Genomic DNA, 12,564 nt, shown 5'->3' with positions numbered 1-12,564 from the left:
CAGAATTTATTTATAGGATGCCTGGACATGGCAGTTGTGGGGAACAGGGCTTCTTTTAGCATCACCAGGTTAACACCAGAGTTACAGGTCTATGTGTACCCAAGCTAAGATGACAAGCTCCAACTTAAGAGCTACTATATATACATTTATTGAACAAATAAATGAATTATGGTGTTCACATATGAAAAATATTAGCAGAAAACTATGAAAAAGAGTGTAATAGAAGTATGGCAAGTTTTGAGGTATTTATAATAACATACTTATTAACTTTTGGATGATTTTGAGATATATATTTATATCATATGCATAGACGTGTATATGAAATTAAGTAGCATAAAGTTAACAGAAAACAGCAGAAAAAAGGAATTTGAATTACTCTCTTATTTGCAGCCCATTAATGTTTTGGAAGACAGAATGAAATGTATTAGTAAAACCAAAAACAAACCCTTGTTTTGTTCAATAGGAAGACATGAAAGAGTTTCTTGAAAGAGATAAAGCCCTATGGATCCTGAACCAAAGTTATGTTTTCACAGACTTTATCATAAAATATAAAATTTGGTTTTATTCTTAATTCCATAAAACATTTCAATTGTTAATATATTCAATTTTAAGGTATTTATGAATGATAAATTGTCAGACCAAATCCTTTAGTGTTTACAGCCTCTTTCATAATTGTTTAAGTAACTATATGCATTTAAAACACATTATTTCAAAAGTTATTTATAAAGTACATAAGAGCTTTTGATGTGCTCTTAAAAGAAGCATTGAAACTTTATATTTCATTATATTCATTTTCATGAGCAATATACAATGGAAACAAAGTATTCCATTTGCACTCCATATCATTTTGTATAAGGCTTGATTAATGTTTTTAACCTCTCTCATTGCAGTGATTAGCCTGAGTAGATATGATGGAGACAAATGAGACACAGGTGACTGAGTTTGTTCTCACAGGACTTACAGACCGTCCAGGGCTGCAGGTGCCCCTGTTCCTGGTGTTCCTTGTGATCTACCTCATCACCATGGTGGGCAACCTTGGCCTGATTGCTCTCATCTGGAAGGACCCCCACCTTCACACCCCTATGTACTTATTCCTCAGTAGTTTAGCCATGGCTGATGCGTGTACTTCATCCTCTGTGACCCCCAAGATGCTTATCAACATTTTATCTAAGAATCATAAGATATCCCTGATTGAGTGCTTCATCCAGTATTATTTTTTTTGTTACAGTGCAACCACAGAAATTTTTCTCCTGTCAGTGATGGCCTATGATCGCTATGTAGCCATATGCAATCCCTTGCTTTACCCAGTGGTGATGTCGAACAGACTCTGCACTTGGCTGATAAGTATGTCATATGTAATTGGTTTTCTGCACCCCATAATTCATGTAGGATTATTACATAGATTGACTTTCTGTAGGTCCAACATAATAGACCATTTCTACTGTGAAATCTTGCCACTGTTTACAATTTCTTGCACTGACCCATCTATTAACGCATTAGTGGCTTTTATATTCGCCACTTCCATACAAGAGTTTTCCCTTCTGAGTATCATAGTCTCTTATGCCCGTGTCCTCTTTGCCATTCTGAAAAAGAAGTCTGAGAGGGGCAGAAGCAAAGCCTTCTCTACCTGTGGGGCCCATCTGCTCTCTGTATCTTTGTTCTATGGCACTCTCTTCTTCATGTATGTGCGCCCTGGGTCAGGTCCAGATAAATATCAAAATAAAATGTATTCACTGTTCTACACCATTATAATTCCCATGCTAAATCCATTTATTTATAGCCTGAGAAACAAGGAAGTTTTAGGTGCGCTGAGAAAAGTCATGAAAAAATAAATATTGCTCAGGAAACTTTTCTTATTCTTTCTGTTTTACAATAAAAAAATAAATTGCAATGTATTGTGCTTTTTATTTAACATTGTATGAACTTAATACATCTTGCTCAATGAATGAATAAATTCTTTAGCTAGGTATGCTTGTCTCAGTTATAAATTATTATGACCACCAACGGCTAATAATGAGCACTTTAAGAGAAGATTCCAAATTGTTGGTTGTTTTAAATCCAAACTCAAAGATAAAACTGAAATCATTACATTATGAAGTCTAAGATAAATGTAATCTTTTGTTTCCAGATACATATATGTTATACTCTTTGAACTTAACACTCTTTTAAGACTCAGCCTGTGTAAATTCTCAGCTTAAAATACATTTCTAACTTTCTAAATATTTGTTGAGCAATGTATTTTTCAAATTCTTCCTTTTGTAGTTGTCTATCAATACAGAAACAATCTATAAATTAAAATAATATTGTTAAATATGGAAATATATTTTCCTGAGGAATTTTAAGTGACTAATTCTATGTAGTTTAAAAGTAATATTTAAAAGCAAATTTCATTTTATTGTGATGGTTAAATATATAAATGTATTAATATATTTAAAATGATTTAATGATTCTGTATCATATTTATAAAGATTTCTGAATTCTTTCAAACATATATTTTTGGATTTATTAATGAACTTGCTTAGCACTCTATTCCTGAGTACAGTTTTCTGTGGAATTAATTACCTAAAATAGCAATTATGTTTAATCACCTGCCAGTTAAATAAATGAAATCTTCTTGGTTAAATTTGAGCAGGTCACATGTTTCTAGAAATTTGTCAATATCTTCTAAGAAATTTTCCAGTTTATTGAAGTATCAATTTTCAAAATCGTTTCTGATGATCCTCTAGATTTCAGAAGGGTCTGTGGTAATATCACCTTTTTCATCTTTAATTTTATTGATTTGGACCTTCTCTTGTTTTTGGTTATTTTGGCCAAAGGTTTATAAATTTTACTTATCTTTTCAAAGAATGAACTCTTCATTGCATTGTGTATATACATGCCCTGGAATGCAAATGTGCTTGTGTGGCTGCAGTCAGAGACTTTGCAATAGCTCTTACAGGAGGCAAGCAATTATGGGATTTTTCTCCTCTGGGATCCAGAGGCTAAATGGTCTAGGTAAAATATTCTTTGTGATTATTTCAGTCTCTTTGATTCAGAAACACTTTGGGATTTTTTTTTTTTATTGGATGCTGGTAACTTCCTTTTTTTATTTAACTGATATTATTTTATTTTTTACATTTGAATCAAATGGGGTATAATTTCTCATTTTTCTGATTGTACAGGTTGCAGAATCACATTGGTCATACAGTCACCTATATACATACAGCAACAATAATGTTTATTTTATTCTGCTGGATGCTGGTAACTTTCTTCATGAGTTCCCAATCTTGCCTCTGTTTGCAGCTGTGTAGGCTGCATGGGGGACATCTTTCAGCACCTGGGAGTGTTTTCCACACTTGCCACTGTCTTCCACACTGCAGAGAGCTTTCCCTAATGTGCCTGTGGAAGGCTGTGAGACTGAGGGTGAGGCTCAGGCTTGGGAAGCAAGGTTTAGGGATTCCAGGGATTGGGCAGTTGAAAGAAGATGTGAATCATTATGGGAATATTGGTCATCTTTTATTTGCATGTGGCAATAGATCTTAGCTAGCCCTTGAGACATCTCTATAGCCTTTTTAAAATGCAGGCCAAACAAAGAAGGCACACTGTCAACAGGTTACCAAAGTGGACACATGCTTACAAGCAAATGTTTTTGACCATGAGTATATATGTTTCTAACTTTGACTACACGCTGATCATAACATAGCTGATTCATGGTCTCAGTCACACACTAAGACCAAAACATAGTCTGTAGGAAGCCTTGGCAAGGGAGCCTAACCCTAGCCATTTGGGGCCTATCCCAAAAAAGGTCTTCTGCATTGCGCCGTTGGAGGGCTTCCCATGCTGCCCCCATGGAAGGCTTGAATTTGTTTCCACTGTGGTGTTTCCCCTACTAATTATGTGTTCATTTAAATCAGCCTTCCTCCATACCAAAGATTTTCCTAAGTAAATTTCTTTCTTTCTTCCTTCCTTCCTTCCTTCCTTCCTTCCTTCCTTCCTTCCTTCTTTCCTTCCTTCTTTCCTTTCCTTTCCTTTCCCTTTCTTTCTTTCTTTCTTTCTTTCTTTCTTTCTTTCTTTCTTTCTTTCTTCTTTCTTTCTTTTTTTTGGAGAAGGGCTATCAGGGATTGAACTCAGGGACACTTGGCCACTGAGCCACATCCCCAACCCTATTTTGTATTTTATTTAGAGACAAGGTCTCACTGAGTTGCTTAGCGCCTCACTGTTACTAAGGTTGATTTTGAACTCTTGATTCTCCTGCCTCAGCCTCCTGTACTGCTGGGATTACAGGTGTGTGCCACAGTGCTCCACAATTTTTCTTTATTTTAAAATTTGTTTATTTGCTGGCCAAGCATCTCTTTTATCTGCTCTCTCTGCTTTCTCTGCTGCCACTGCTGGGGACTGGAGCTGTGTGTCTTTAAGGTATTATTTCTTATGCTGAAGTTACTGACTTCCTGTAACTCTATGATTTTTTAAAAACTAGTTTAGTATTAAGTTGCAGTGAGGTTGTTAGTTACTCACCTCCCTGAGAGGCAGTCTTCCTGCTTTGTAAGTCTGGTGCTAAAGAAGTGCTAGGACATGCTTCCTTTCTCCACTCAGCATCTTCTCCTTCACCCTGTACTAATTTGTGGCATGAGCTGGAGATAGAGAAGTATTACCTGCTATATGCCTTCTTCAACCATAATTGTATGAGGCAGGGCTTTCATCCTCCTGTCTCCCAGATGGAACACAGGTAGTTTCTTAGTCAATAGGGAAAATATCTTTGCATGTATTCAACAATGGGAATGTAATTTCCACTTTTAACAAGTTTACTTTTATGTTTTATTGGGTGTGAAAAAGCTGGTACTTCACTTTTTTCAAAACAGTGAGAAATAGACCTATTTTTTTTTTTGGTGTCTTCTTAATTATATCTTTAATTGAGTTGGGGGGGGACTGCCTTTTCTGGTCTATGTATGCTTAGCAGACTTTAAAATTGTCACTCTGTTAGAAGCAGAATTTGATGCTGTAGTCGTAGGAGGAAATGTTCACTTCTAAGATTCTGGAGAGATTATGAGCAGAAGACAGGAGATGACAGTAACTGGGAGAACCAGACACATGGATTTTCAAATTTTGCCTTGAAGAAGATGGGGATTTTGAAATGGGAGAAGCAAATATGATTGGTGTGAGGTAGTGTTTTTTCAGTTATTAATGTTACCAATTAGTACAAATTTTTCAGGTCATGTAACACAAATTTATCATATTGCAGTTCTGGAGTGCAGAATCTAATGTGAGACTCTCTGGGATTGTATTAGTGGTGGCAGGGCTGCAGTCATTTCTGTAGAGAAGAATTTGCTTTCTTCCTTTTCTAGACTGGCTGAGCCTGCACTTTTGACTCATAAACACATTTCTCCATTTTCAAGGCAGCCTCTCTCTGTGCTGGCCTTTTGTCACCACATCTTCCTTTGTGAGTCTTCTGCTACCCTCTTCTACTCAAGGGCTCCTTGAGCTGACTTTGGGCCCACCTTGATAATTGAAGATACTCTGTGTAGTTTAAGGTCAACTTGTTACTAATTTTAGTGGAATCCAGAAAATTAATTCTCTTTTCTAACATGTCACCTCATGTATTCCCAGATTGGGGGCATTAGGATGGGTCATAGGTAGACTTAGTAAAGAGTGTCATTGTCTAGATACCAAATTACTGGGCTGGAGAGGAATAATTTCTGCCCTTTCCAGAGTAATAATTTCTGCCATGCACCTTCCTTTCCTATCCTGAAATGAGCTTGTTCCCACATAGTACATAGGCAAAAGACCCTTGTGTTTAGCTTTTAGCTGCTCCCATATTCACACTCCATGTTAAATCCTGGAAATTCCTTCAGTGATGGAAAGCTGCCTGGAGACTCAGTTGCTCAAGAAACGAGGAAACTGCATCATAGTGGATGAGTTAGAACATGTGGGTGGAGGACATATTAGAGATCCTGAGGGGTGACTACATGAAAAGGAACTGAGAGAGGACAAAGAGCTTTGGAGGGAAGCCAAGTCAGATTGATCCCAATCAAGAGAGGCCTGTTTGCAAATTCTAACAGGCACTTACTGGCTGGAAAATTGAGTAGCATGCTCAGTTCATAGGAATTAAACAATGCAAATGGGAAAAAATTCGTATTAGGGATCTTCACTCTGCTCCCAACAGACCACATGCCACTTCTTGTCCTATGTTCTCATATTCTTCTCAAAGAGTTACATGAAATGATTGAAACTAATAATTCTCTTCTGTCATCTAGAATGTGCTAGACCATACCAAAATATTCCATGATGTTAACAAATTCACTGACTAGTATTAGAGATCCAGGTCATCTGAAGGCTAAGTTATAACCTCATGGGAGAAAGGAGGGGAAGTAGGCGATAAGAAATCGGTTCATTCCTCTTCTTGGACTCTAAATTTTTGGAGGAATCACTTTTCAGTGAGAACAGCTCAGGTGCACTAGGGATGAGTCAGGTCATGAGAGGTGATCCTGGACATACTAAAGAGACCAGATACAGGAACATATTTTCAGAAGTTCTAGGGAAGTTTGAATGAGAACCTGAAAATTGTCATACTGGAGCAAACTGCAGCATGAGAGATTGTGGAAGACGGGAGAGTAAAATCCCTTATCTTTGAGGAATGAGTTTACGCAGCATTGATTTCTCCTCACGTCAGATAGATAAGTCAGAGATAGAGCTACACATAGACAGTGGGTGTGGGTGTGTGGGAGAGGAGCCAGAGAATAATTGGGATGGGATGAAAGTCTACACTTTCTGATACCCTTACAAATATCAACTAAGCAACCTTCAGTTTAGAACCACCCTTTATTTATATCTACAGTAGGGACACCTTGCTGACTGTGTGGTTGGGATCCCTGGGACTGGCTGTACTGGACTGTGGGTGAAGAAGTCAGTTTCCTACTATGAGAGAGACTTTCATTCAACTTCCTATTTTACATAGTCAATTTTTAGTGAAATATAGGACAGAAAATTAGATTTGGAACGTAGGTGCTCTTGAAAGTGGGTGGACCCTAGAAAAAGATGACATCTCCTGAGTGGATTCAGGTTACTAAGGAGAAATGTAATGAGGCAAAGAAGAAAGAGGATATGAATTTTCTCTCTTGATTCTCTGACTATGGAGTTGGCTCTACTGTTGGTATTAGTTTTATATTGATCAGGATTTATGTTTAAATTTTTTATGGAATCAGTAAGAAGATAAAGAAATAATCTGTCTTCTGACTTCAAAATAAAAAAATATTGTTCAAAGAATGTGTATTGAATTCTTTTACCAGCTCCTTAATAGGTTAAGAATTAAATTGGAGGATTTAGCTTACAGAATTTTATATACATTTACATGTGGTTCTGCTTGCTAGGCTAAGGATCTTTCTCTACAGTATAAGGAGCATATGAATTGAGAAGTATTTTTTTAACTAAGGTGAGATGAAAAGAATATGGAGATATATAGGAAACTGAAGACCATAGGTGACTGTGTCCTATGTTGGCCTTGCCAGGCTCCAATCTGCTGTTAGGATGTGTGTGGATAATTCTGCAGGAGCCTGAGAAGAGTCTTCTGTTCATGGTATTGTTTGAAAATGTGGAAAGAGCCACCAACATGTTTTCTCTGGAACTCTTGGGCGTGAGCAGCAGCACAGAAGTCAGAGATGGTGTTCAGCCCTCTCCATTCCCATGTGTGGTTAAGGGATCAAATATCTCTGCCTTATCAATGAGGGGTGGTTCCAGGCTGTGTGTGACTTTCTACTGGGTTGATTTACTGAGGTCCTTGAATTTTCACAAAATTTAATTTTTTCTTGCATATCTCTCATTGAATCTAGATATTTATTTCTTTTGCAAAACATCAGACTGTTAACATTTCTGGGGAGAAAAAGTTTAATAGAAAAATCCTCATGTTTGTTTTTACTACTTGTCAAAAAACAAGAACAAAACCACCAAAATTAATGAAACAAACAAACACTATTATGTAACATTTCCTTCTTACACTTGAGTGATATCTTTGGATTTGATTTTCTTTTTTTTTTTTTTAATAGAGAGTGAGAGAGGGAGAGAGAGAGAGAGAATCTTAATATTTATTTTTTAGTTATCGGCAGACACAACATCTTTTGTTTTTTTTTTTGTATGTGGTGCTGAGGATCGAACCCGGGCCGCACGCATGCCAGGCGAGCGTGCTACCGCTTGAGCCACATCCTCAGCCCCTGGATTTGATTTTCAAGCTGCTTCTACGCTAAAGAGCAGGACAATCCATGGCCTTGAAAGCACAAACAATGAAAATCCATGGAAAACAAATTTTATTCTTTCTCTGAGAGAGGCTCATACAAGATTTCAGTATGTTAAATCTTAGTTAGAGGCAAACTTTGCTACTCATGAACATCTGTTGTGTAAATAACACTGTCTTTTTTATTTTACCACAGATGGTGTGATTTAATATTTTTTAAGTACCCCAGTTCTTTCAAGATAGTCAAAGCATTTTCAAAGCACTGGGTCAAAGTTTGCCCTGGTGTTCAGAGGACTTGAAAACTCTGGTGACCTTTAATAAAATAACCTTCTTTAGAAGAAACAACTTTCACCAAATTGTCCTTTGGGGTCTTCTGTATGAGAGCTATCAAATCTGACATCTTTAGTCCCTGGAGATGTTTGTGTCTTAGAGCACATAACTTTTAGTATATTTTAGAGATTGGTGTCACTCTTGGTTATGTGGTTATGTCCAGTAATGATAGAGAACCACATACTTAGTCATTGCTATTTTTTTTTTCCAAACATTACTAGGACACATAGCTGGTATGAGATATGTGGTTATTGCATGGAAATAATTGAATTTCAGTTTAGATCATGAATGAGGATGAGAAACATTTTAAATTCACCTGGGATGGGCAAATATGCATGTTTGTGGTCTCGACTCAGGCTGTTTTGTTCTGTGAATGAAAGAATTCTTATACTCTTTATATGTTGCAGAGCAGCATGCTGATCCATTTGATATTGATATCACATCATACTATTGGGACTTGATAAGTATTCTGAATAACTTTGTAAAGTTTTTGAACTCCATAAGGTGATATAAATACTATCAAAATTGTGTAAGGGGAGCAAGTGGCAAAAGTAACATTATTATTATTATTTTTTCATTCCAGGATTAAACCAAAGGCACTTAACCATGGAGCCACATCCCTAGCCCCTTTTATTTTTTTATTTTTATTTTTTTTGGGGTCCAGAGGATTGAACTCAGGAGCACTTACTTGACCACTGAAGCACATCCTCATCCCATTTTATATTTTATTTAGAGAAAAGATCTCAATGAATTGTTTGGCACCTTGCTTTTTGTTGAGGCTGGCTTTGAACTTGGGATCCTCCTGCCTCAGTCTCCTGAGCTACTGGTATTACCGGTATATGCCACTGCTTCCGGCTTCCATTTGTTTTTTATTTTGAGACAAGCAGTAACATATTTAAAAGAAAATTTTGGTACCTAGGCATTGACCAACCACAGTAGGATTTCACTGTAGGAGACTGTCACCTGGAGATTTTAGTTTCAATTAAGATAGGGACTAGATGAGAATTGGATTTGATTCTCTTGGGAAGATGTAAAAGTGTCTTGTATGTGGGAAGGAGGGCTAACAGATGTTAACCAGAGGAGGAACAGGAAAAGAAACTATCATCTGTTCACCAGTCAACTTTCTTTATAGAAACACAGTCACCCTTGATTTAATTGTGGTTGTATGAGTTTCAGATTGAAAATGATGAGCATCACCAACATTTCTGGATCATAAGTACTTAACTTTCAAAATCCCCTGAGAACTTTTCCCTTTAAAGCTTGACCCCAAAGAAAGCACAGACATTAATAGATGTTTACTGGAAAATTCTTAAGTAACAAGATAGAATGAATCTAGGATTTGGAATCCCTAAATAATTTGAATATTCTTTTATTTATGAACATTTGCTTTCTACTTTACATGAACTAAATTTCTATTGCATCCATTCACTAAGATATTGTGGATTAACTGTGTACAGTCAATTATTGGGGTTGTTTTTCAGTATAGGAACATGGATATAAAGTCTAAATATTTTAAAAATATTATTCTATGTGCATGGAGTGGTGGTGAAAAGATGCCCATTATGTAAAGATAAGCATAGCATCAGTGTGGGAAATAAATTTAATGATGGTGAGCAAATGCAGATGCTGTACTTTAGAGACTATTTATTAGGTCCAGGTAAGAGATTAATATTTCTTTGATTATTTTTGTGGAGGAATACCAGGGGTTGAGCTCAGGGACACTTGGCCACTGAGCCACATTCCCATCCCTATTTTGTATTTTTATTTAGAGACAGTGTCCTGCTTTCATTGAGGCTGGCTTTGAACTCTTGATCCTTCTGCCTCATCCTCCTGAGCTCCTGGGATTATAGTCATGTGCCACCATGCCCCACTGTTTCTTTGATTTTGAAAGAACATGTAAAAATGGAAAAGATTAGCGGTTTTTAGTAAATCTAGGAGATAAAATCTAGAGGAGTTGGCAGTAGTTGAAATAATAGGTTTGATAATAAAGGTAATATCAAGAATGCAGATGTGTCTCATTATTATATAAGTACTTCTTTGGTTATCCTATTCAGAGAAAGGGAACACTGGGAGAGGACAGGCTTGAGATTTGGACATTTTAATGCTAAAGCGTCTTTGGGAAATGTCTGTACAAATCCTTTGCCCATTTTCAAATCAGATTATTTGTATTGTTGCCCTGAGTTGGTTTGGTTTCTTATATATCTTGTATATTAACATCCTATGATACATAAAAATATCTTCTCTCATTTGCGGGTCACCTTTTCCCCACTTCTGACCCTTTGCTTCGTTGTTCAGAGCTTTGTATCTTGAAGCAATCCCACTCATCTAGTTTGGCTGTTGCTGTCTGTGCTTGTAGCTCAGCTCCATAAAGCCTTTGCAAACAACGTCAAAAAGGTTTTCACTATTGTTTTCTTCTAATATTTTAATGTTTTTAAAAGTTCATATTTAGCCTTTAAACCATATTGAGTTTGTTTTTTATATGGTATGAAATAATGGTTCAATTTCATTCTTTCGAATGTGTATATTCAGTTTCCCTAAAACTTTATGGGAAGAGACTGATCTTTTCCCATTGTATGTTCTTGGCACCATTGTTGAAAAACCAATTGTTATAAATACTTGGGTGTGGGGACAAGTACATGGAGTACTGCATACATGGCATATGATAAGAGCATCTGAGTGGTAAACCACTCCCTCATGCTAGGCATGTGAGCAGCAAAGTGCTTACCCCGCAGCACATCACTGGATGAGAGGCTGCATGTTGCAGTCCCAGCACTTGCTCCATGGCCCACCCTCAGCGACATTGCGGTGCTAAGCAACTCAATAAGACCCTGTCTCTAAATAAAATACAAAATAGGGCTGGGGATGTGGTTCAGTGGTTGAGTTCCCCTAAATTCAATCCCTGGTAACTCCCCCACCCCAAATCACCAGATTGGAAAAAAGAATCACATTTGCAAACAAAAGATATAAATATGTAAAACCTGTATTAGCAAGTAAAGAATACTTTATGAAAAATTATGAACAGTGATATAAAAATTTTGTTTTTTAAAAAGCATATGTAGGGGCTGGGGATGTGGCTCAAGTGGTAGCGCTCGCCTGCCATGAGTGCGGCCCGGGTTGGATCCTCAGCACCACATACACGCAAAGATGTTGTGTCTGCTGATAACTAAAAAATAAATATTAAAAAATTCTCTCTCTCTCTCTCTCTCTCTCCCTCTCTCACTCTCTCTTTAAAAAAAAAAAAGCATATGTGGGGCTGGGGATGTGGCTCAAGTGGAAGCGCGCTTGCCTGGCATGCGTGCGGCCCGGGTTCGATTCTTAGCACCACGTACAAAGATGTTGTGTCCGCTGAGAACTAAAAAATAAATATCAGAAAAAAATTCTCTCTCTCTCTCTCTCTCTAAAAAAAAAAAAAAAGCATATGTAAAAGTAGTACAAATACATACATAAGTAAAAGTGGAATAAATAAATATGAAAAATTATCTATTTACCAGGGATTTATGAGATCATTGCCTTTTATTATGTTTGCACTCTTCTAAATTTTCAAATTTTCTACAATTAATCTGTAGTGCTTTTGTTTTCAGAAGAAAGAAAAAGAGTTATAAATTAATAGTTGAAAGTAGGTAATGGGTATCAGAAGTCATTTGTTGATTAGTCTACAATGCCCAATAGATTGACCTTATCCTACAGGGAAATTTTAGGTGGCATTGAGGGACTTTCAGCATTAAAATCACAATCAGGGTTGAAGATGGAGAGAAATAAATAACAGTTACTCCAAATGGCATGTGTAAAAACAAAATAAAACAAAAAATATAAATGTGGGAGGAGCAATTATATTTGATATCTTTGTTCTTGAACCTTAAAAGTTCTTCATGAAAATTTAAATCTTCTAGAATTCATGTATCTTCTTGTTGGAATTGGGTGAGTGTAAAATGCTTTATTCATTGTCACTTTATTTCTTTTAAAGTTATATCATTTCAGCCTCAGTGGTTTCTAGTGAACTATTAAAATATTAAATTAAAAACTATTCCAAATAA

At 36.6% G+C, this 12,564-nt stretch overlaps 1 protein-coding gene across 1 annotated transcript; it reads left to right on the top strand.

Moving 5' to 3' along the window:
* The first annotated feature begins 899 nt into the window (after positions 1 to 899).
* Positions 900 to 1,832, top strand: LOC143408350 (olfactory receptor 5AC1-like). The gene has a single exon (XM_076867999.2). It carries the CDS (start codon positions 909 to 911, stop codon positions 1,830 to 1,832), a length of 924 nt encoding a protein of 307 aa, XP_076724114.2. The 5' UTR covers positions 900 to 908.
* The last annotated feature ends 10,732 nt before the right edge of the window (positions 1,833 to 12,564 follow it).

Source organism: Callospermophilus lateralis, chromosome 10, assembly GCF_048772815.1.
Source record: "Callospermophilus lateralis isolate mCalLat2 chromosome 10, mCalLat2.hap1, whole genome shotgun sequence".
NCBI lineage: Eukaryota > Metazoa > Chordata > Mammalia > Rodentia > Sciuridae > Callospermophilus > Callospermophilus lateralis.
The sequence above is the reverse complement of the archived record's forward strand: the minus strand, read 5'-3'. Positions and strand labels throughout refer to the sequence as shown.